Source organism: Centruroides vittatus, unplaced genomic scaffold (assembly GCF_030686945.1).
Source record: "Centruroides vittatus isolate TY-2023 unplaced genomic scaffold, ASM3068694v2 contig_359, whole genome shotgun sequence".
Classification (NCBI taxonomy): Eukaryota; Metazoa; Arthropoda; class Arachnida; order Scorpiones; family Buthidae; genus Centruroides; species Centruroides vittatus.
The window spans coordinates 999,213-1,025,873 of record NW_027122182.1 but is presented as its reverse complement, the minus strand read 5'-3'; the positions used below and the strand labels follow the sequence as shown (position 1 = coordinate 1,025,873).

The 26,661-nt window shown below is 29.3% G+C and overlaps 2 protein-coding genes across 8 annotated transcripts in view; one reads left to right on the top strand and one right to left on the bottom strand.

Annotated features, from left to right (window-relative positions):
- Positions 1 to 9,941, top strand: part of LKRSDH (lysine ketoglutarate reductase/saccharopine dehydrogenase) — a 33,034-nt gene extending 23,093 nt beyond the window's left edge. For 2 of the 6 annotated variants that reach the window (XM_067269879.1, XM_067269876.1), the window contains 12 exons: positions 2,039 to 2,176; positions 2,249 to 2,378; positions 5,560 to 5,670; positions 5,746 to 5,854; positions 7,296 to 7,372; positions 7,438 to 7,744; positions 8,773 to 8,868; positions 8,943 to 9,058; positions 9,125 to 9,213; positions 9,286 to 9,353; positions 9,414 to 9,522; positions 9,597 to 9,941. In XM_067269879.1, coding sequence (XP_067125980.1) covers positions 2,039 to 2,176; positions 2,249 to 2,378; positions 5,560 to 5,670; positions 5,746 to 5,854; positions 7,296 to 7,372; positions 7,438 to 7,744; positions 8,773 to 8,868; positions 8,943 to 9,058; positions 9,125 to 9,213; positions 9,286 to 9,353; positions 9,414 to 9,522; positions 9,597 to 9,712 — 1,466 coding nt within the window. In that variant the 3' untranslated portion in view covers positions 9,713 to 9,941. Of the gene's footprint in view, positions 1 to 2,038; positions 2,177 to 2,248; positions 2,379 to 2,567; positions 2,625 to 5,559; positions 5,671 to 5,745; positions 5,855 to 7,295; positions 7,373 to 7,437; positions 7,745 to 8,772; positions 8,869 to 8,942; positions 9,059 to 9,124; positions 9,214 to 9,285; positions 9,354 to 9,413; positions 9,523 to 9,596 lie in introns of all 6 variants that reach the window. The other 4 variants (XM_067269875.1, XM_067269877.1, XM_067269878.1 and 1 more) reach the window with 4 other exon arrangements.
- Positions 9,942 to 11,822: 1,881 nt separating this feature from the next.
- LOC136974898 (6-phosphofructo-2-kinase/fructose-2,6-bisphosphatase-like) overlaps positions 11,823 to 26,661 on the bottom strand; it is a 67,998-nt gene continuing 53,159 nt past the window's right edge. For both annotated transcript variants that reach the window (XM_067269883.1, XM_067269884.1), the window contains exons 13-14: positions 12,188 to 12,315; positions 11,823 to 12,116 (exon numbers count right to left, since the gene is read on the bottom strand). In XM_067269883.1, coding sequence (XP_067125984.1) covers positions 12,054 to 12,116; positions 12,188 to 12,315 — 191 coding nt within the window. In that variant the 3' untranslated portion in view covers positions 11,823 to 12,053. The remainder of the gene's footprint in view (positions 12,117 to 12,187; positions 12,316 to 26,661) is intronic.

Genomic DNA, 26,661 nt, shown 5'->3' with positions numbered 1-26,661 from the left:
ATGTGTATTTCATTGTTGTGTTGCATTTCTTATACATCTAAGTCTTTAACACACGAAATGTACATTATTAACATGGATGAATTTTTAAATACATATACTTATGCTTAAAGATTTGTTTTTTATCTCATTTTTTACTTAAATATTGGTTGTGTGCCTGAAGATTACACATTTTTGAGTAATTGTATCATTTAATCATAACTAAAATCACGAACATTTTAAGATTTTTTCATTTATTTGCTGTGTTCTTATAATTATTAAGTTCCTCATTCCTTATTAAATTTATAAATTGATCATTTGTAACTATATATACTGTATTTATTACTTTGCATGATTTTATTTCATCTTTGTTTTTTGAAATATTATATACTTTTATCTGAAACTTTATAATACTGATTGTCTTTCACATATCTTTCCTAACTTTTATGCTTTACTTTCCTTTCATGGATTCATGGATGTTATGAAGAGCAGGGTAAATACATTATTATCTTTAATATTTTATAATGTTTGCATGTTTATCAAGAAAATTATACAGGATATATCAAATTAATTTTATTTATCTGAAGTACTCTAATTTGAGAAATAATTGAATAACTCATAAAATTGTTAACGATAATCTTGAAACTTAAAATTTATATCATCCGTAGGACGGGAGATTGCCGATGCCTTTTTTTTATGATTTAGATTAACTCTGATGAAATAATACCAAATCATTGGTGAGTTAAGCACTTCTGGGGTCCCTGGGCACAGAAGATCCATATAATTTTAGTGTTATAAACTAATAACATCCAATTGCAACTATAGAATTATTTATAAATCATGATATACAATTGCAATGGTAAAATTTTTATGTTCCCAAGACCCAGAACCCCTAGCGTGTGCCTCACATTCTTAATTGATAATACAGTATGTGCCAAATGATCGGACAAAAAGTTCACTTGTCTGTAGCAGACTCGGTGATGCTGCGAGTCAGTCATTTTGCCATACGATGTCAACGGAGACAATTATTTATGAATTTCAGTACTTCGGATCAAGGATATATTTTGCATTATATTATAGTTAAGTTATTTTAATAAATTTTTAAATAACTTTCATTTTTTATGATTGGAAAGATACATATTTCAATTTATTTAATTGAAATTTTTAACATCCTTATTGTAGGAAACCAAGCCGTTTATTAATTTTTTCGGAAGATTCAGTGCATTGCGCGACTCGATGCAACAACTTTATTCTACGATACGCATTCCTCTTCGGTTGTCTTATTAAAGTTCTGTGGCACGCGTCCTGTTCCAAATTTAAATTTTGTTAAGTCAGAAAGGATATGTGCAACAGACTTTAATAAGATGACCGAAGAGCTTAAAACACTCAAAATGAATATTGTAGAATGTTGTTGCATCAAGGTTTTCCTAGAAGAATAAATAAGTTTGGCAAGCTTTTCTTCCTTTGTTAATTGAATGTTCTGTTTGTTCAAATTTTATTCCAGCTTGTCATTTGTATCTACTAATTTTTACAATTTAGTACTTTTTCCTTATAAGGAAGTTTCCTTTTTCGGCTTTTCTATGTATTGTTGTGTGTATATTCTCTTAGCAGAGTATTAGAATCTTATCATACCCCAATCCTACTTTCATACAGAATGTAAATAAGAACAAACAATTATTTATTGTGACGTCGTCACGATGCCGGGTTGCAATTTTAAATTAAAAATATATTCTCTTCACCTCAAATTATTAGTGACTTACCCCCGCACATCATACAACCCTATCGTTAAAGCAAAAGTGTCGGTCTCTTATCTAACACCTTTCGAGAGAGAATTTTCGAACTGAAGTAACGTGACTTCCAGTTTGCGTCGGAAATTCGTTTCTCGACATTATTGAAACTTTTTTTAGTTTATATTTGAAATTTAGACCTGTTTATTAAATGTATTTTGTAAGTTTTAGTTTGCGGAGATTTAATTTTACTAAAGTAACGGTTTCGTAACTTAAATTTATTATTTTGTGCTTTCTATAACACTCTTTGTAGATTGATTTACAAGTACCATAACTTTCTTTTAGGTCTCAAAAAAAAGCACAGTCGGCAGCTGCCGAACGAATTAAAAAAGTGTTAGTACTCGGTGCGGGTTACGTATCCGGTCCTCTAGTGGAATATTTAACCAGAGATAGGACCATTCACGTCACAGTGGGTAAGTCTAAATTTTATCCTTTTTATCGCATTCAATTTTATTATACTAACATTTTTCGTATCTGTATTTCAGCTTCCGCTCTACAAAACCAAGGCGAGGCACTCGTACAGAGAAAAGAAAATACAGAGTCCGTCGTTCTGGACGTAACGAAAGGTCTCGAAACTTTAGAAGAATTAATTCAAGACGCAACTCTAGTCGTCAGGTAACATACATAAATCTTACTCAGATTGTTGATTTTTTTATATTGCACTTACAGTTTTGAAAGTTGCCCGAAATTGTATAAAGTTTTCGTATTTTTAATAGTAAGAAAAAAGTATTATTAAAATTTAATGAAAGATTATAAAAAATGAGCAAAAGTTGAGAAGTGATTGATCGACTTTCTATTTCGCAGCCTTGATCATGAACCATCTACTTTACCAAATCAACAGATACACAGCAAAAACTTTTGGTGAGCAAGGCATGGATGGAATAAGACCAAACTCAATCGTCATAAATTCAATTTTTATTGAATTTATGACGATTTTAGTTCTATGTAATTGTATTAAATATCCGTTTAAGAAACAAAAATGTTCAATGGTTAGTTAGAATGTGTACTACTAAATGCATGATTTGTTCTTTTGCCTTGTACATCGTCTAAACATCCCAAGTTCTAGCTTGTGCCTATGACGAATGCTACTGTTAACCCTTTCGTTGTGACGTGATTATCGCTTTATCTTTTTTGCCATTTGCAAACACTTTATTCGTTTGACAATTATACATTAATGCATTTAAATGAGAATATAAATCCGAATCTGGAATTGCATAGTCTAACTTGCTGGCATCTACTTCGGCTCTGTATGAATAGTTTTGAATTTCTGATTTTGAAGTTAAAATGAAAATCAATTTTATGTTTACTTCTATCTTAGGATAAATGAGATGCTCATATATCCACACGCATATATTTATTTTGTCTCCGAACTTAGAGCCAAATTGATTTTTACGAAACTTTGAACATATATTCAGTATAGTCCCGGGTTAGAATACTTCCTATTTCTAAAATCATTGGTGGGATTACTATATTGTTTTCGAGCGTAAATGGTCGCCACCCGATTCTTATCGGGTCTTTGCACGAACGGGGAACTTCTATCCAGAGGCCGGTAGATGTGTGGGAACCACGACATTAACAACAAAAGTAGCCTATTGTTTTCAAATGGGCAAAAGTATTGGTGAAAACCAATCGAGTGAAATTCGATCGGTTAGCCTGTTGTTTTAGCAAGATGCATGATCATTGTCATTTTTACCTGTCGGCAAGTCTTTGGAATTTTTTTTGTTGGATTACACTGCATTCTGTTTTTAGTTTATTATATCTTCATTTTCTGCACTGAATTTTGAAGATTCATTCCTTAGTTTTGCACATGTCTTTGGATGTAATTTGAATTTTATGGGTATTTGATATTCTCTATAATTATATTGTATGGGAAAATCAGAGTGATATTTTGAGTCAATGACAACGTGCATTAAATTTGATGATGATAGATGTAAATTTTAAAAAATTTACATTGGATAATTTAAGTTTTTTTTACAGATTTTTTATTCATTCTAAACAGTAGCATTCTCTGTATTAAGAGTCTTATATTGTGAAACTAAAACTAAAAATTAGGTGTAGAATAGAATTTATGACAGTGGATATTTTCTGAATGTATGTATAATTAGTCTGCTCGTTATCAGTGATGACTCTCCAGAAAAACCACAGATTTAAATTATTTGTATCAAATACAACTAGTACTAATTTATTTACATTACATGGCATTCACACAATATATACTATCCAGTTTACAATTGAGCATTACCATTATACAATTAGAGAACAGGAAGCTTGAGATCGACTCTACTAGCCACGTGGATATTAACCCTTGGAGGTGCCACCATCTTCAAGTAGACAGGTAGTGCTTTCTGTCTATTAGGAATGTATCTGGTATACCTGTTGTGACTTTCCCATGACATGTGGCCAATCTTTGAGAAGGGGGAGCTCTTCCTACTTCCTCCTACTTCCAACCTCTATCAAGCTTGATGTTCTTGTATGTAAGTGATATTAGTGATGACATTTTCCCACAAATTTTCCAAACTGGATCACTTCCTCCTCTCCTCCTCCTATCTTCTCTCACTATTAACTTTCGTGGCCCGACCAAGAGTCAGAAAGCCCACCACACGACAGAGAGCTTTGATCGTGTTTAAGTTACCGGGCAGATGCAAAACAAAGATGCCAACGAACCCATTCTCCTCTATACTTGGAAGGATTTATATTGCTTACCCCTTTGTTGCCCTCTAATAAATCTTTTCGGCCATTCTTTATTTCCGTCTTTAGGCTTCATTCGGTTTAACCGATTTTGGGAAGTTAGTTGTAAGAATTTGTCTAATTTTGACAATGGCCTAGAGATTAAGGCATCATCTTACCATTCTGAAGACATAAGATCGAATCCAGATGAGTGACCCCAGGATTTTTTGGGTCCATCCCTCACCATCCAGTTTCTCTCATTGTGGGAATGGAAAGAAAAACCCTCTTAGTACCCACAAGGCAGGGATAGGGGGAAATTATTTAAAAGTTTCATTTCTCTCCTAAAACAATAAATAATAATAAAAATATTATTCTAGACTAGAGAAACAAATATATAATTATATAAATAGTTCGTTCAGTATTTTATTTTTTAAAAAATTAGGTAAAACATAGAATTATTATTATGAAACTGGAAATATTTTAAGATTTACATGAATTCCTTTATCTTTTCATACATAATTTTAACATGCATCAATTCTCTGTTAAATATGCATAGTTTAGCGTACATTTCCAGAAAGATTTGTCATTCCTATTCCAAAAACAATTGAAATATTTACAAAAGTAGCTTCCAAAAACCTAAACTCCCCAACTGCATTTATATTAGCAACCATTTCTTAGTAACATAAACATAAGTATTAATGTGATAATGCAGTCTTGTCATATAGTTTAGTAGTAGTAGTATGTTGTTGTTGTTGTAGTATGTATACAGATTATGTAATAACTGCCATATCTATTAATTTAATTATAAAATTGCATTAAAATGAATGGTTTTGCTCAAGGATGTTAAAAGTTTGATTGAAGTAAAGTAGCCTGATCGATCTTTGTTGAATATTCTAAGGAGAGAAAAAAAACCTCTTACCATTTTAAAAATGAAGCTTACAATCCATTTGATACTTTAAAATTTTTAAAATAAAATACAATAAAGATTGATCAAATTAATCATAGTATTAAATGCAGTAAAAAATTAATGCATACACAACTTAGATTTAATGACTCATTCTACAAAGTTACGTTTCTACATTATTTTTTAAATAGAGAATTCGTATAATAATTTATTATTTAATTTTAGTCTCTTACCTTACACCCTACATCCGATGATTGCCGAATATTGCATAAAACACAAGACTAATATGGTGACTGCTAGTTACTTGACGGCCGAAATGAAGCAATTGCAGAACGAGTGAGTAAAAACCTCCTTAAGAGTTTAAAAACGAAATTAAAATTTTGTAACGTGTTAATGTCCTTGAAATTTAAGAGCCGAAAATGCGGGAATAACCGTCGTAAATGAAGTAGGTTTGGATCCTGGTATAGATCACCTGTTAGCCATGGAATGTTTCGACGAAGTTCATTTAAACGGCGGAAAGGTAAAATTTCGATTATAATTTTAATAATTTTAGAATATTCATAAATGGTACACGATTAGACTTTGTATTTGTCGAGAAGTTGTTTGATAAATAAACCTAAACATATGTATATATTGAATATTGATAAATAAGATCTCCTTTTATATCATTCTGTGAAATGCAGGGAAGGAATCACAGACTAGGATACTAAATGTTGGCAGTTTTGTGTGTGTGCATGGTCTTGTTCATTTTGATGTGTCATTGCATAGCAATCAAATTTAAACCTGAACTCGTCTACCAAATTGACTCAATATTTTCATAATACTTTGCCAGATCACTGCTTTGTATAGAATGAGTAAAATTTTCACAGGATAGAGAACAGAAAGAGAAAGAACAATTTATCTTGTGTCACTCAAGACTGTACTGCAGCAAGGAAACAACAAAAACATTTAATCTGTTGAGTTACAAGAGGTTGTGGAATAAGAACTCGGAATGTTAGGTGGCCGCCTTTATAGCTGGATGTCGGCCTACCGCTCTATGGACTCGGGATCGAATCGGGGCGAGCAACTACTGGGAATCTTGCACGGATGGTGTCCCAGATATGTTTGGCCCCACCCTCCATCACGAGTCTAGCCAAATCCGTGGCGGATAGGTAAAAAAGGTCGTCTTGGTACCCGTAAGCCAGAGACGTTAAACGTCTACGGCCCGGATCTGGCACTGTTGGATTTCTGATTATTTGCATAATTAAAGGTGGCGTCGAAAGGTCGACACTTTGTTGGTGTTAGAGCTACCAGGTGGAACGAATGAAAGAAAAACCGGAAACTTTTTTCGTGCAGAGAATTCAAAAACTGATCAAACATATGAAAAAATTGCATCACTCTAAATAGCAATTATGTTGAAAACATGAATAAAATAAATGATTTTATCACTATTTTAGTCACATTAGTTTAGGAAGAACTAGAATAATTTCGTAAAAAAATTGAAACCTTATCTATCAACCCTCATATAATAAAATTTGTTTTACGTGGCATTGTTTTTATATACAATCTCCTCTCTTCATTTCTGCATTCGAGAACATACAAATTTTTTACATTAGGGCTATGGGACCATGTTAAAAGAATCCTGTTTGAGACAAAGATTTTTACAACCTTGTTTTAAACTGTTTTTCAAAACAAATGTCCTTTAATACATAAGCAATTTTTAATGGAGTTATGTGTCATATTTGCCATCTTGATTTACATTGCGTAGGTCAGAATAACTTGACCATTTGTTGTTACAAGGTAGTAAAGATGTCAGTAACAAATTACACTGTAATGGAAGACAAATAAGAACAGAAATTTCTTATAAATGTTGTTAAATACGTTATTAAAATTTTTTAAAATTAAATAATCCATTTGTGTTTCCGTCATCATTAAACAAACAATATTCTAAGAGAATCTTGCTTAATTGGTACATTCTGCAGGTAACTTCTTTCGAGTCGTACTGCGGTGGACTTCCCGCACCCGAGAATTCCGACAATCCTCTCAGATACAAATTTAGGTAAGTGCGATTTGTAATTCGAAATAATTTATTATATTTAGCAAAATTACATTTTTCTCTCACAGCTGGAATCCGAAAGGTGTTCTGATGAACACACTGTCGTTGGCAAGATACATTAACGACGACCAGGTACGTCGACGAGACTTCGAGTCGACTCTCGATTTTTGCGATAATTTATTAATTTTGGATTTCGTTTTAAAACAGTTAGTAGAGATTTCTGCCGGTGGTGCACTGATGGATTCCGTTAAAGATATAAACTTCTTGCCGGGATTCAACCTGGAAGGTTTTCCGAACAGAGATTCGACGGTTTATAGAGATATATATGGTATTAATAATGCTCACACAGTCCTGAGGGGAACTCTTCGATATAGGGTAAATATTTTAACAAGATTTTGGGAAGTTTTTAGTATAATTATTTGGAAACTTCGTAAGTAATTTGTTCTTAAGTTTACATTTTAAAATCTGTCAAAATATAGTATTTATTTACCATATAATATGTAAAATTTAAATTGTAAATTCTGAATTGTTCTAAATATTTTCACATCTATATAGCCTTACAGCAGCCGATGACAGACATAATATTTTATTAAATTTTAAGTGATATCCGTAACTTGGACTTCTGTGAAATTTACCGTCTGTTTGATCTGCAGCCAAAAGGCTCCGTATCGGAACATTCGAGTCATTAAGTGTCACGGTCCTGATAATTGATGCATGCATGCACAATTGAATGACATAATTTTATTTCTAATTCTACACATTATAACCTTATTCTGTAATAGCAACACACACTGAAACAGAGATGCAAACTATGTGACTAGGGTAGGTTTACATTTACATTAAGGAGTGTTAGAAGAAAAGTGTTCCAGAATGCATCACTGTGAGGATATTGGCTAACATCTAGGTTGACTGACAAGGAGACCCTACGGCTTTGGGGAAACGGATTTTGATGATCTTCGGTGTGGAGGTAGTACACCGTGTGAATGAACTACCTGTAAAATACTAAAGTGCAATACTCAAATGTAATCGAGAAAAATGAACTTTAGAGTACTTGCACTTTAGTATTTTACAGGTAGTTCATTCACACGGTGTACTACCTCCACACCGAAGATCATCAAAATCCGTTTCCCCAAAGCCGTAGGGTCTCCTTGTGAGTTTGGTTTGGGACAGTTTCTCTTTCTTGGGCTCGACAAATGGTTGTCGAATACAAGGCACACTATCCTTCAAATACTCTACCATGCTTAACAGTTTTAATGTATAGAATGATCAAGCTTTAAGTGAAATCTCATTACAGACTGGCACTGATCTATAGACCACAGTTTGAAATAAGCCATCATCACTCCATTAAATTGTATACTTTTTATTAAATTAGTGTTACTCAATATTATAATTCTCATTTCAAGGGATACTGCGAGGTAATCAAAGGACTTCTAAAAATAGGATTAATAAATAACGAGCCCCATCCCTGCCTGCATCCCAGAGGTCCTGAAATTACGTGGGTGAGATGGAGTTTTTATATTATATCTGTCATTTTATGACTAAATACTTATGTGTGTGTGCTAAATGATTGTAGAAACAATTCATGTGCACTCTGCTCGGTCAGCAAGATAACATTCTCACTTCAAACCTGAAAAACCTTCTGTTTGAACAATTGAATAAATCTGAGCACCAAGTAGAAGCCATAGAAAAGTAAGATTTTTACATACGCTAGTATTAAATTTTTGTACGTCGTCTGATTGCATTTATTGTTTTCAGATTAGGTCTCTTGGAAGAAGAGCCTTTGGTAAAATTATCGACTCCTTTGGATACGTTGACTCATTTCTTAAGCAATAAACTTGCTTATCGTATGCATAATTTTGTTTTCTTTATTTGATGTAACAAAAAGTTGCCCGCTCACGATTGATATTACTTTTCAGAACCCAACGAGAGAGATTGTATTATCTTGAGGCACAATGTAGAAATCCAGTGGCCTGATAGTAAAAAGGTTTGTATTGTCATCTGTATCAATTTGAAATTGCTTTCTTTAATTGCGTTATTACTTTAGGAACTGAGGCAGATCAACCTCGTCGTGTACGGAGATGTCGGCGGATACTCGGCCATGGCGAAAACTGTCGGTTATCCCACTGCCATAGCGACCAAAATGGTATTGGAAGGTAAATATCTATTTCAGTCCCCTGAAATAATTAGTGTCTGCATGCATTATTAATGGCATTGTTTTTATTATTAGGAGAAATTCAAAAGAAAGGAATGCAAGTGCCCATGACACAAGACATATACAAACCCATGTTGAAAAGGCTAAAACAGGAAGGTATCGTGGCCTTTGAAAAAACACTTAAATTGTAAATTTCTAATTATGCCAACATCTATAAAAATTGATCTTTGTGAAAGCCCTCTTTGGTACCAGAATTCCAACAATATTGCCAGTGACAATTGGATATTTTTGTATATACAACTGGAATAATGATTGACTTCAGAATAAAATTCTTTTTATTCCTAATATGGTTGTGTAAATAGAATTTGAATGATCTTTCAAAAATTTATTGCAATAAACTAAATGCTAATTGCCAACAAAGGGTCCTGTGTGAAATTACTTTTATATAAATTTGATTTGCAGAAACACTTATTTTTTAAGGTTTTGACCAAGTGATAAAATGAGCTTGTGTTTTCAGTGCTTAATTTATTTTTGGCAGCTTTTGGGATACCTCATATTAAGGTTTATACAAAAACAGACATTTTAAAATTTTTGAAATGTTATTCTAAGAGATATTTCTTAAGAAAATATGATTTTAGAAAGCAATCTTATTGTATTACGACAGGTAAGTGATGCACTTACCTGTCATATTTGATAGTCTGTTCTGGAATCCCATTTGACATTTTGAAATGCACTAAAAGGTAGCCACCTGTTCTCAAGTGGATCAATCTTTTGCAAATATAATGTAATTTTAGTTAAAACTTTGTAGTTAAAAAAAAGCAGCAAAATGTTCTCTTATTTTCTTTTTTTTTTATTAAAAATGTAAAGTTACTAATTTTTTTTCTCTCTCAAATTTAAATATGGGTATAAATGTGTCACCAGAAATTTTGTAAAGCAGCAGTTATATTTTTTTTAAAAAAACTTAAATATACCTTTGTATTTTTAGTTTTATGACTATTGTTTATAAGCAAAACTGTAATAACATACTGATGAGGATCAGACAATCATAATGCTTTTACAAGAAAAATAAAACAACGGCTTTAAAGCCTTTAATACTGGTTTATGGTTATTTTAACATTCTCAACTTTTTATCTGAGATGAAAGTGAAAAGGATAACTACGAAGTTTTATCAGAATTTATATATTTTTATATAGTTCAATATCCAAGTTTGGTAAATACAAAAAGTTAAAAAAGATAAAATTTATTAAGAATAATTTTTCTTATCTAATTAAAAACATTAAAACCACCTTGTACATATACAACAGACCTTTTTACATAATTTTTAAAAGCCATCTTCCTAAATTTAATTGAGAGTGAAAAACTATGTTAAAAAATGTTTAATTAAACCACTGAAAACCAAAAATGTTAGCTCCATCTTGTGTCCGGACACTAAGATGGACTATCTTATATTTTTTTGATTATTTTTATGATAGAAGGTGCTACAAGTGGTGAAAATGAAGTCAATTCCACATTCTTAAAAGGAAATCCCCATTTATTATAGAATCATAATGTGCAATAATCAAAAACATATTTTTTAAAGTTGCACTTACCAGAAGTTACGAGCTTTTAAAGCCTTAGGTGGTCGCCGTATGGGGCACACGTGAATCTATAGATATCTACGAAGTTTGCTGAAAAAAATTGAAGAAAAATGATTAAAAAATTATTAGAAAAATATTATTTGGTGGAATCAAGATCAATGTCTTCTCTTTATCACACACTTGATGGCTTATACAAAAACTAGTGCCACAGTGTGTTAAAGTTCATTATTTGTAAAAAAAAGTTTTAGATGTAGAATCAGAATATGCAATAAAAGATGAGGGTTCCCATTTAAGAAAATGAAGTTGGCACTGCAATTTGTGAAAATGAAGCTATTTATGATGAAATAACTTAGACTTCCTGGGAGTCTAAGTTAGCATTTTTGTTTGGTAGGATGCATATTTTCTGATTTATTTCAGTGGATTGATTAAAATAGATCATTAGGTATTTGTGCTTGTGTGTCTGTGTGTAATATTGAAGAGTCAATAATGGAAAAAGTATGTTGATATAAGAGCAGGGTTGGGACCCCTGGTCTACAGTGATGCCTTACTAATTTTTGAAATAAACATAAACAGTAACCATATTATAGCTGGATATAATCTGACAGATTCCCTGGCCAATTACTTTTTACTTGCCTTTTCTGTTTTTAATAAAAAATGTTCTGAACCCTGCTGATGTGTCTTTTTATTATATGTAGTTTGTTCACTCAGATTTTATTGAACATGATTAAACAAAAATATTTATTTTCTTAAAAGGGAGAGGGAAAAAATGCATTGGTGTATAATTAACAAATCCTCATCATCATCATGATCATAAAATTTGGAATGAAAACATTTAAACATTTTGGAATGACATAATTACAAAAAATACAATCTGGGATAAAAATATCTTTGGTTCCGCAAAATTTCGGCTTGGCTATACAAATATAAAAATACTCCAAATCGTCTCGGCAGATTTTCAAGAATCTTCGATAATGTTTGTCGATTTAAAACGGAATTTTTCTTCTAAAAATCCTGGAATCTAAAAACAAAACAACAGTTCATAATTTTTTCTTTATATTTGAAAAGAAAGACGAAAAAGAGGATATCTACTTCGGGTTTTGGACGATGAGTGTCGACAGCTTCGATAGGCACTTTAAAATCTTCCACATCGCATCCATATGCCACTGGTGTTAATTTAAAAACTGTGTGAAGAGGTACTTCCAAATAAGGTAATTCCTCTGCAAAAAAAAAAAAACCATGTTTTAAAATATATAAGTGAATGAGAGATTTTTAAGTGTTATTTATCTGTCTTCTAATATTCAATGAATATAATTTGATTAGAATTATATTTCTACCTTTTGAAATAATACTTTATCTATAAGATAATTAGAGAATATTGATTAGGAAAAAATCAAAATTTCATGACAGTAGCATAATTATTAGCATTTCCAGAGTTGGAATTCATGGACCCATAAAGGCTTTTAATTCAGAATACAGTGTACACAAAACATTCACAATATATCTAGTAATATGTGTTTACTTTCCCAAAAATATAATAACATCATCACAATATCTTTCATTACAGAACATTACTAATTTTCAGTTTGTTTCCTTCATAGAGTGCATTCAATCCCCACCATTAATTCATGTATACGAACATGTGCCTAAGAATCATTTATATGCAAAGCTAATGAAAAGCAGCTTACATACTGAAGCAAACCTTTCATGCAACATGGGGTAGGTAAAGCTGAACTTTATGGCCCTGTACCTTATTTATTGCACCTTTTCAAGTACTTGACATTATTATTATTATTATTATTATTATTATTCCCAGTAACAAATTGTTAAAATAATATTATTATTATTATTATTCCCAGTAACAAATTGTTAAAATTAAATGTGTCTACAGATTTAGAGCTTTGAAAGTAATAAAATAAAAAAAGGAAATTGTTGTTATTTATTACTGTACATGTCATTGAGAATTCTGTAATTATTGTTCAAATTTTAATATAAATAAAATATTTTCAGATATGAGAATTATTAAAATATACTCTATAAAATACATTTGTCTTCTTCGTTCATTTCTCTAATTTATCACTTATTTATTATATTGACATTCAATTCCTTTTACAAAGCTATCAAACAGAGTCTTTATTTGGAAAAAAATAAATTAATTAATTAATTGGAAACATTTACATTTAGTTCAATCAGTTTGTGAATGATCGTTAACAGAAAATATGTTAATGTGAATGTGATTTAGACAATTCCAATGGATTATTTTCTTACTAGTTGAGTCAATTTTACTTGACAAGTTAATTATTGAAGATATTTTAGAATTATATTAAGTATCAATTTGCTTTTTTAAAGAAAAATTATGCATTAGTTTAAATTTTATTTGTAAAATTTGCAAATTCTTGTATATTAATAATTGTATTTCTATCCTGAGAATCATGTCAAGCACTAGGACCAAAGTCTGCTCCAGCCTTACCACTCCTCCGTGTGAGAATTTTCACTTCATTCTTCAAATTTTCTAATTAGTGTAATAAGTGATTTACGATTGTTTTATGTAAAAATCACACAGATTTAAAAAATGTTTGCTTATATAGACTCGAACTAGCAATCTCACAAAAATAAGTTAGAACTGCACAGTTGAGCCAAGCAGTTTTTAGTGAAGAATTCTGCAAAACTTGCTCCGAGTTTCTCGGAAATTTTAAACTGATTTTCTCGAAAACATTTGAGAAGTGCACTTTTTGCTCAATAAAGGTTCGTACTAAGATTTATCCATACAAATGGTTTTAGTGAAATCGTAAGGACCATATCATAACCTCCCCTTGCAAGACCAGTGATTGATTAGATCTTGCCTGATTGGAAATTACAAAAATTGTAGCTTGAGTAAGACAATTGAATTTATTATTACCCATTGAAACTATACAGGGTTATTCAAAAGATGGAACAGTATTTTGGATTTTAGTTCAAACAAACTGTAAGGGATGGAAACACAGTCTGCACATCAATGGATAGACGAAGGTTTTAAATTATATATATATATATATATATATATATAACTTCTAACTTGATCACTCTATAAAACAGAATCTCATTAATTTTAATATTAAGTTTTACTTGGGTGTTAGTAGTAATTGTATTGTTGACAAGATTCCATAAGACTACGGTCTTCTATGAATCTTTATTTAATACCTATTTAATTTAATCGTATTTAGTGAATTGTATTGGTATTATAATCAGTTTATGACAGATTAAATGTTGAATGGAAACAGTAGTAATCAGCAATTTTATTCTGATATTTTTCAGGACAATTCAGGATAAAAATAGAAAGAAAGTCAATTATGATTAAAAATTTTGATGATTTCAGTACTGTACACAGTTCTGAATAAAATTGAGAGAGTAAAATAATATATAAAAATAAGTATTAGTTATTATATTCATTAATTCAAATTAGTATGATGATAAATTATTAGATATAAAAAGTTAATTTATTTTTCATAAAATTGTGTATGTAGAAGAAACAAATTTTAATGGTTGTTTTGGAATTTTATATTTGCCTAATAATTTTTTCACTTTTAAACAAAATAAGAAATTGGATTTATTTATATAATAGTGGGCGCCTGTCTGTCTAATATACAGAATATTGTAGGCTATATATCAATGGATTTTCCCTCCCTATGACTGCCTGCCTCACTTAGCTTTGAAATTCATTTAATCCTCTATTAAACCAATATCTGGTGATAAAAATACCAGTGAAAGAAGTGCAGGAGCTCCCCTACTTACGAACAATTTGACTGTACAGTACATGTAAAATTTTGCACAGATTCTAAAGTTCGCTTGTCAATCATGGGGTCTCTTGTCATCTTTGGCCAGTAATAAATAATAAATTTTTAGTAAATAATTAATGTGGATTTATATCTATTGTGTATCATCATTTTTTGTTTTCGTGAGAATTCTGATGTTCCGTTACTGCTTATGAGACAGAGTTGAAGTTGATAATGTTGGTGTAATGACATTTTTTGCTATTGTTTGCAATTTTTATAAACTTTTAAAATTAATGCTTCAAAAATGCATCCAAAACATAATAGTAAATCTAGCAGTGGAGATAAATACAAGAAGTGTGCTCTATTACCATGGAAACTAAACTTGACATTATAAAACTAAGTGCGTTGGGTGAAAAGTAGTAGCAACAGGTAAATGAGTGTAATGTATTCTATTAAGTACATTGAAGGATCAAACACTATGTGGTAATTTTGTGTACAAATGAACTTTCTAGGTTAGTTTTTGACTTAGGACAAAACCTCAGGAACCTAACCTGTTCTTAAGTAGGGGAGCACCTGTATTAACTATATTACTCTTTTACTGCAGCAGCTATTGGTCATATGTCCACTGTCTCAAATGTTTAAATATATGTATTTAGGAATAGCTTTACTTATTACTATTATTCTTTTGGTTTTGTTTTTTTATACCAGGTAGAAAATATTTGATTTATTTATTTATATTTACAAAATTAAAGTTCATAGGTAATTATTTTCTGTATTTTCATTAGAGTTCCCAAAATTGCAGGAGTTTATAGAATACTGAAGTTTTGTTTTTTGATATAACCTGTTACAATGCATTAACAACAAGTGGTTAAAATCTTGGGTCATGATATTTTGTACAATTTTTTAATATTCTTTTGAAAACACTCAAGTAATTAATAATTAAATACAGCTGACCCTTGATAATCCGACGCTTTTGTAATCCGACATGCTCAGTAGTTCGACGCACCTCCCGTCAAGGTCACCGTAGTCCCCGTCCCGTTACGCGTCTGCTTGCACAGAAGGATGTTGCGACATGAATCTCCCCACCCAATTCTTACACGATGACACACATTTCTTGTGTTTTCCGTCAGCCATTCTGTACGTACTGTATTATTTATGCCTATACATACTGTATGTGCACTTATTGGCTTCCATATTTCTTTTAATAAACACGTTTTAGTTAACTGAAATGGGTGTTTCATTTCCATATTAACCTAGGCAGCATTTTACTCGTAAAATGTAGGAATATTGTAGGCTACTGCTAGCAAAACAATGCCAAATATGTAATCACTTTTGGTAATCCGACACCCCTTTGGTCCCATACCTGTCGGATTATCAAGGGTCAGCTGTAATTTAACACATTACATCTATTAATATATTCATATTCAATCTTTGTGTAAATAGAAATTGAGAAAAGCTGAAGAAATTAAAATTAAACTTACATTTAACTTGTACTCTGTGGAGGTCTAAATTTACACACAACAGAACTCTGATTATCTGAATAGATTTGTTCTGAAGATGATTCGGATAATCAAAAATTCATATAAGTGGATTAACATGTAAAGAATGAAATTACAGGGTAACAGCACAGTATTGTATTTATTTATTTATCAATCAATGTACAAGTAGCATCCTACTTATCATTTGGATCTATCATAGCAAATATGTGATAACATGGTCAGTGATTCCTAACATAACATAATTGCAGTGTGACGTATGTGGTGGTTCGGATAACTGGATATTCGGTTAAGTGGCATTTGGGCAATCGGAGTTCTACCATATCAACAAGGACCCGAACTGATAAGAACGTACTCACTAAAATTTATTTTCTGCATTTACTATTTCTCAATTAACAGCAATAGACTTATAAATATCATAGAAATCGTTAACTTTTTCCCTAAAATTATTATTTTTTTTTTATTGTAACAAAATACGTAATAATAAGAAATATTCTTGTTTTAATTGTTATTAAAATAAAATAAAATAAAACTTAAAAGTGTAAAATTTCATAACTTGCAACAAAGTTTTATTTTATTCATTGTTTTTCAATCTGAATCTATTTCAAAAAAAATACTAATGTTTATAATGAATAAAAATATAAATATAAATTAAATAACTTACATTTGTAATCCAACTACACACTTCAGTGTTTTTAAGCATTCCAATTCTGATGATACTTTAATAGTAAATAAAAATCATCTGAATTAATTACAGTCTTAAATCTTCGCGAATGAATATTGGATACGAAACACTTAAAAGACCGAAGTACTCGGATTACAAATGTATATTATTTAATTTATGTTACTTCTGATCCAGACAATTATTAGTTATTAAAAATATTAATATTTGTACTAGCTGTAGGTATAAATTTTTATAGTTTAATGAAAGAAAAAAATTCATATTAAATTAAAAATTTATTTTATAGTCATCAGCATAAGATTGTAAATTAAATGTTTTTTTGTTCAATTATGCTCATGTTAATTTAAAAATTTACCTCAGCCATTAATATTTTTGAGTACATGTAAAAATCAAGATGTTAAATTACCAGTATAAAACATAACTTGAGTGACAAAATTACATTTTACTATAGTGAAATTTAAAATATTGCAATTATTTTTACTTATTCTAAATGTATTTTAAGTAAATTTATTAAAATTTTATGTTTGCTTTTATTTTAAATGGTAAATATAATATTCTCGTATTACACAAACTAATAATGGAAATAAAAATTTTGGAACTTCTAAACCACTAGTAATATAAAAAATTCAGTCATTTACATTTTTCTTTTTATTCTTTGTCCTGTGGAAATTAAGAGGGCCATTTTTTTCGGGCCCACTGAGCCAGAATTGCAGTGGGCAGGGCCGTGATTTTTCAATTGCCCGGATCAAATTCTGGGTCCCCGAGTTGTAGGATGGAATCCTAATACTAAATTTACATAAGGAGAGTTAACCCCCAATCAAGCCTTTGAACCCAATTAACATTTTTCAATTGAACAAAACAGAGTTACTTGATCCTGATCAATATTCTAAGAGCTGGGTTGTTTTAATACCCTTTCTGCAATTGAGTTAATCTTCTTTAAGTGGATTCAGTGCAGTAACACAAGTCACAGCACTGAACCACTGCTAGAATGACATCATGTTAACCTAAATCAAGATGCATTTTTGGTCTATTCTCATTACTCCTGGTTAACTTAATCAGGATTAATCTTATCCCAATTAACTTTCATCATGTAAACATAGTATAAGTGCATCACAATTACTTAATTTATTCATTATAACTCAACCCTGAACTTTTTAATTGATTATGAAGTTTATTTATCTTTATAATTACAAATAAAATAATTACTGTATGTTTATTTTGAGTTTTGTATATATCTAACATTTCTAAAATAAATATAAATTTATTTTTTGTCCAAAAAAAAACAGCAATTTTTGAACTATTTTTCCATTTGACTATTTGACTATTTTAAAAATGACGTATTCAATCCATAATTGTTAATTTGTTTTAAAGTTTTCTTGTATGTATCTGTTACTTTTGTTTACGTTTATAATCGATTACTATTATTAATAAATTGTTAAATATAGAATTTCTACGATATTTGCAATAAAGGGTTTAATAATAAGAGGCTGTCCGTAAATGATGTCACACCCGATGAGGGAGGGGGATAGTTCGGAATGTGATATAATGTAATGAGAAAGGCAAGGAGAACGATCCTTGTCATGTCATGTTTAACATTTACTATCAATCAGTGTCATATATGCTTTTTTAATGTAATATGTCACATTTAAAATATATTGCTTAAAAATTTAGTTTTTATACTTACATTTTTATAGGAACACTAAAAGATGGTAAAGGTAAATGTATATACTTTACTGTGGCCAGTAACACATTATGATCTGTTGTGGCCGTACTAAACTGATTTGTGCAATTTCTGTGAACTATAATGCTGTGAAATTTACATTATCACATTCTCATTATTTGTATGTTACAAATGACTCATCAGTTCTTGTTTTTACAAGTTTGAAGTCAAAAAAATGTTAAGATATGTAATGTTACAGAATTTTTATGAAGTCATAGGTTGTCTTTGTCTCTTAAGTCTGTCAAATCGAACAAATTATTTTTGCGTATGTTTCAAAAGTTTCCTCATGAACTGAGGGAACAACTTTTGAATTTGTTTGAAATGGTTTATTCAGAAATTAATGCAGAAGATACAAAGGGCATTAATGGATGGATATTAATTAGATGTGATAGAACAAAGCATTCCCATGAACACACACATGCCTCAATATTCCCATTGTGTTAATGAAGAACAGTTTACAAACTCATGGGAGTAAAATAAAGATGTAGCAAAGAGAAAATTTTTTATTAATGTAATGCTATTGTCATTTAGTGTTTTATTTTGATAAAAGTGTAAATAAATTACTTTATGGTAATATCCATTACATAATTGATTCACTGTGTTTATGTTTTGACAATGCAAAGGCTTTGTCATAGGTGACGACCAATGTGACATCATTTGTAGAGAGGTGTTGTCATAATGTGATAATGAAACACACACTGAAATTCTTTACGAAAGTTATGACACAAACTGCATGTTTAAACGTTTGTTATTTTTCACTATTTATAAAAAAAAATCAAACAACAGACTCAAATTTATCTTATTAATTTTATAATTAAATCATATTAAACAGAAATTTTATAAAATTCTTCATTTATCATTTTTTTTTAGTATTATAACTTGAATATAAACAAAATATACATATAAAATCAAAAATATTTGTGAACAAATAGAGTTTTCAATTGTTTCCAAGAATTTTTTGTGTAATATAACATGTTTTCAATTCTATCTTTCAAGCGCATTAAATAAATAAAATTTTGATTTCTAACAAACTATTTTTGTTGATTAATTTATGTTATATTTAATGAAAAGTGTATACCTTATCATATGATAGCCAACTCATATCTTCATTTACATTAGTTGATTATTTGTGTTATATTTTCCTGCTTAAGAATAATTTAATGTGATATATTTTCTATATATAGAACTTTTTTATTTTCAGAAATAATTAAAACATTAAATATATAACACGGAAGCAATATAAAATTTATACTAAAAATGTAGTAATACCTAGAATATAATGTTTCAAACTGTTTACAATGGAATATTTATAAAAAATTAACATCTTGTATTATTGTAATAATTAATGAGGCTGTAAGAATAAATATTTGATTTGTATAATAAGTATATACTCACTCAATTACTTTATTTATATTTCACTTTTGTCATTATATGTTTTTATAGTTTAGATCAAAGCTATTATATTTTTAAGAATAATTATTACTAGAAAATCCTAGAAAAAGAGCTTTATAATTATTCATTTTCTTTTATTTATACATAAACAGAGCATTTATTAAAAGCAAATTTTTCAAATAAATATGAATTTAAAATTTTTTTTTAGAATATGACTTTTATAATTGAATGTATAAATGTTTTAATTGATTTTAAACAAATCAAAGTTAAAAAAAATTACAGGATGCACTACGTAATGACAAGCTGCATACAATGCAGCTGAAAAATCTATAGCCATATGTACTTTTTCTATGTTTATATAGATAAAGAATTATTGTGTTACATATAGCCTATATCAGCGATTCTCAACCTTCTTAGCTCCACGACCCCCAAACAGTAAATATAAATAAAATTAATATTTCGTGACCCCCACCCAAAGGAATAATAACAGTAAACCTTACTATTACTAATTGAATTTTGACTATAATTATAAATTTTTTAAAATATTATATAATCACATTGCACTAATTCTATACATTAAGATAATACCGACAGTATAAAAAATGTAATACAACTATTCCTATTATTTTATGTCGCTGCGTTTATAGCGACGGGTATGAACGTGCATGTATGACGTGTACATACACGAGCAATTTACAAGTTCCAACTTGATGTGTACGTGCTCTTTGTAATTTGATCCACATTGGAGAAAATTTGAAATGAAAAACAAATGCAACCATCACGTTAATTTCTTTTCTTTACATGTGTACTTATTGTAAGTAAAATGTTTATAAGTTTATAATAAATGATTTTCTTCTCATAAAATGATTTCATTATTGTCTCACGACCCCCCTTTAATATCACCGCGACCCCCAGGTTGAGAAACGCTGACCTATATAATTAATAGACTGTATCTTATAGATTTATCTATGTACAATTAAAGACAGAATTCCCAAATGATACATTTCTCAGAACATTTCCCCATCATTAAGTGGCACATACCCGTATTTAGCAGAAAACATAAATGAATTGTGTATACGATATCAATAAAAAATAAGGTATACTTTTACAATATGTTTTTATTAATATTTTAAATATGATAATAAATTTCATGGTGAAAAAGTTATATTTATTTGTTACTATACATAGTTTTGGAATTTAAGATAAAATATTATTATTAAATTTTTTTTAAATGTTTTTTGAAGGGTTTAAATTTTATTAAAAAGATATGTCAGAGGTATAATATTGAAAATTTAAATATCTCAATTGCTACGTATCACACTAATAATCTATTATTGATTCTAAGATTTTAGATTCAATGTAGATTATTTTCATTTTCTATTTGAGAAATAAGGAAAAAAATAAAATGTTTCAGAGACAGTGACAGTACAGAAATCGTTTTCTTTCTTTTATAATTAAATATTTAATATTCTATTAAAGTGTATAATTCACAAATAATATTTACAGTTCTATAATAAGCATACAAAAATATAATTTTATGAACCACTTTATAAAAGATTTAAAATATGTCTACTGTTACAAACACTTCATAACTTGTGCTAAATTACATATAAGATATTGACATTTTATGTAACATTAACAACTAATTGTTTACATAATAAGATTCTATTTACAAAAGATTTCTTTATAGAATTTAATTGTTAATCATATATAGCAACTATTACAATAAAATAAATAAGTTTAGAGATATTCTTCCATTTTAACTTCTATAAACAGAAATGAATAGACGTGAAGTCCAAAAATTACATATATATCAATATATAGATTAAACAAACTATTCAAAATAAATGCTTCTGCAAGATACGATCGTATCGATAGTTTAAAATCTACCTTCTGTACATTGTTATTGCTAAAATTCTAAAAGCGTATTACAATAACAAAATATTATATACATTTATTGATAGATTTTAATTATTAATTAAAATATATTTGGCAAAAGCAACCTTCTTAATTTAAAACATATTTTATTTTTATAAAATTATAATAGATTATTATTAGTATTTAAACTTCTAAATTGATTAAAATTTACAAAATTACTTGATTTTAGTTTAATACTACACGTCGTAAAAGTAAAAATTTTCATCGGAAAAGTAGTAATACAAAAATACAATTGTTAAAAATTAATATTGTCTCCTTTCACTTTTTACAGCTGAGAACTGAAATTTTGTAGGTATAATGAATAAATTTTAATAATATGAATATTTTTGAATACAGAAATGAAGTTTTAAAACAATGTTTTATTCCTATTGATCAATTCTTACATGTTACTAAAGTGTTCAATAAACATGTACCATTCAGTACAAGATTGTATGACTATGATGTATTTTTTTGTTATTTTGTATTTTGAAAAATTAATAACTTTGCAGTTTAAGAATGTTTTTGTTCACCTGAATAAGGTAAAATTAATTTCGAAATGTTTATTACTTAAGATAATTTAATCTAGAAATTTATATCAATTCATCAGTAAATTAGGAATTAAATTATTTTTTCTTCTTTAACAAAAGGAGTATCAAGTCAATTCTTGAAACTACTTATTCGTTTATTTCTATACGTGAGTACGTAGTTTCAAGAAATGAAATTGTCTGGACTATCGTTAAAGAACTGTTTCAACTATTTGTAATAAACTGATTGGAAAGACACAATTGCATTGTTGTAGATTATTATTTATAAAATATTCTCAAGATGTAATATTTTACATATTAAACTAAGCATATCAAACTCAATAAAATTCTAACATACTTTTGTTATGTATTATATGTTTAATTTTAGCAGCAACTGAAAGAGAAATCTGATAAGAATTTATATTATATTCTTATGTATAAGACATCCTACTGTCTGTTTTAAAATAATCTGATTTGTATGTTCTATATGTCAAAAAATGAATTTAATTTAATGAATGTAACATACTGGATGAAAGAATGCTTCAGATTACTAGAGAATAAATATTACTAAGATCAATAATTGCAAAAAGTTAAATTACATTACAGTTAAACACAATATTAATTTAAAAACTTAAGAAACTGAGCTATTATAGTTCATGCATTAATTTATTTATCTGAATGAGTTTTTCTATTTAAATATAAAATTAAAAATTCACAAGTTTAGGATAGGTTGCTGATGCCTAATATATATAATTCAATATAAATCATAATAATAAATAAATTATATCTTTAAAAGTATTATTTAAAGATAAATTTTAAAAATATATGTATATATTTTATTAAATTCAAATTTCTAAACTTTATTAATATAGGAAGAGGTTTTGAACTTTAGAATATTTTTATACATTTAATATTTGTACTTGTTTTTATTCGTGCAGTTTTAAAAAGTTTTAATTTAAGTGTGTACATAAGATAAGATTTGGCAATTAAGTTTCATGACTAAATCATTCGTGAGTTTGTAAAGATACATGAAAACAAAATTTGAAATATCCAACCAATCTGAACATTCCTCTCTACAGTCTCTCGTGTATTGTTTGACATTCATATGTATCACATTAGAGATTTGTATTAGGCAAATTATTGTCATTGTTCATAATAATGAAACAAAAAATTAATATTAATTCTGTTGTAATTTGATAAAAATTCAAATGAAATCTAACGATAAAGTAAATGCTTGATAGAGAATTTATTGAATAAAGTCTCTTTTTCAGAAAAGTCAGAGCTGTTCCTGTTGTATTATAATAAAGAAACTCGTGTGTAGTAATTACTAAAAAGTTTTTAACAAAATACAGGATTGAGCAATTGTTTTTGGTTTATTCTTGATTTATTTCCTACACAGAGGCTACATCTCTCAAAGAACCGAGTAGACTGAAACCTAGGGTGACAAATCTTGGAATGGCACTTTTTAAAATACAAGTTGTTTTCTCATAAAAATTCTTACAGGTATTTAAATGGGATGTTTAATTTAAATTTTTAAAAACGTTATTAAAACACAGTACTAAGAGGGAAGAGAGATAAGTCATAGCCTAATAGGGAAGCAAAATGTTAAATTTTCTTCTGTTCCTACAGTATTTCCTGTTCCTGAAAACTCAATGCTGATAAAAATTATGATTGAGTATTCAAATAGCATTAAATGTAATGCAAAAAATGAATTTGAGTAATAGATTTAAATTATTTTAAAAATTCACAAAACAATTGAAAAATACAAAAATGTCGATGTGACAAGGACATTTTTGTCCTTGTCACATCTTGGGAACATAAGTCATACGGTAGATTGACCTTTAATGGGAGGCTCTCATCTACTTCAATGTGTAAAACATTAAGAAACATCTGGTGGTGGCAAAATTATTGGGTTGGCCCATAGGTCCTGGTAATGCGTTTTATGTTATTCGATAGAGAATTATGTGCTCTACAAAATAGTGTGTTTAGTTTTTTTATGCTGATATACTTTTTGTTCTTTTCAGGTCAATAAAATGGAGTGTCAAGTCGACAAAAAAAAAAAAGCATTTTTGACACCTTCTGCTTTTTGCGTTTAATCAAAGTGCCAAAGCCACAATAGCTGCTTGAGAGATTTGTGAAGTGTATGGCAAAAAAGCGATGCCTCTTAGGATGGCTCAAAATTGGTTTAAGTGATTCAAAGATGGCAATTTTGACCTCAAAGACATGCATTGCACCGGGCACTCCGTTAAGTTCAATGAGGAGTGACTGAATCAACTTATTCATGAAGATCCAAGCCAAATGATGAGAGAATTGGCAGAGATAATGGAATGCTCCCACAGAACCATAGAGTGTCACCTTCACTCAATGAGAAAGGTTCAAAAGTTGGGCGCATGGGTTCCATATGCTTTGAACAACAACAACAAAAATCAACAAGTCACAATCTCCACCGGTTTGCTTGCCTGTCATTGGTCAACTTATGGACACAAGCAGCAATTCCTCTACTGAATTGTTACCGGCAACGAAAAATGGTGCCTGTACATCAATTGAAACAGCACAAAGAATTGCTTAGCACCAACAAACAGACGACACTGTGAGGAAAAAAAGATTTTCACCCATGCAAAACGATGTTGTGCGTATGGTGGGACTAGGAAAGCATGATCCACTATGAATTGCTTGCTCAAAACCAAACAGTGAATGCAGAACTTTAAGTCCAACAAATGCAGCAACTCAACAACGCTATCCAGCAAAAACGGCCTGATCGGCGACATGGCACTCTTCTGCAACACGACAACACCTGTCCTCACATTGCCAATATGACCAAGGAAGCCATTCGAATACTTGGCTGGGAAGTGCTGCCACATCCTCCATATTCTCCCAACTTGGCACCTTTGGATTTTCATCTGTTCTGATCTCTCTCGAATGCATTGCATGGCATTTTGTTCAATAATGACATGGAACCGAAGGCTTGGCTGGACAATTTCTTCGAGTCAAAACCAGGGGATTTCTACTGTCTAGGCATTGAACAGCTTGTTGAACATTGGGAAGAAGTTGTAAACAACAACGGAGAATACATTATTGATTGATTTGATTTGAGAATACATAATTTCTTGTTTATTTTTGTGGAAACCTAAACTTAAAAAAAAAAACGCTAGAACTTATCAATAAGGCCAACCCAATATAAAAATATATTAATAAATAATAAAAAAAAGTGACCAGGATAAAATGTAAAGACTTTTTTTCATATTCTTCAATTATTTTGTGAGTTTTTAAAATATATTTATCATCCTGGCCATTTTTTATTAAAATTTAAATGCACTTAAAAGATTTTTCCAATAAATATACAAGAGAGTGTAGCTCTGTATAGCTTCTGCAAAAATTATTACTTTAAACAATATTAAGAACTTTAACATACATTTCTTTAGTTTCTCATAGTCTTAAAACTTAATTGCCAGCTCTTGGAAGATTTTATTTTTTAATTACATTAATTCATGCTGTGATGGAGTTAATAACAGTAATGCTACTCTATTTCTCCATAACAATTATGGTAAGTAAGTTAAATTTGCCATTTATCTACATTTCTTACTATAAATAAAATTATATCAATCTAATTAATAATTATATACATTGCTTATAAATGATTTAAAGAAATCATATTTAAGTAAATATAAGTCAAATATTTTCTAGGAAAGTAATCATAATTACATTTGATAATTAATTAATGCACAGTTATACATTAATATTCTATCAAGCAATATCAAAATATTCTTTTGATTTATCACAACTAATTCATCTTAAAATAACAATAATTTCAGAAAATAATTAAAATTAGGTATATCTATGTGTCTTTTCATATCACTTATAAGAATAAATAATTTTAATTTTATCACAATAAAATCAATCATACATAAAACTACTAAAATTCCAATTATTTAAGAAAAGACTCAATAAAAGCTCATTAATTGTTATTTACTGTCATATATATGGATGTAATTTGATGTTTGTTTAATATGTAAAATAGATGCTAAGCATGTACCAGTATACAACCTGATATTTATTAATAATGTGCGTAACAAGTACTCTTTT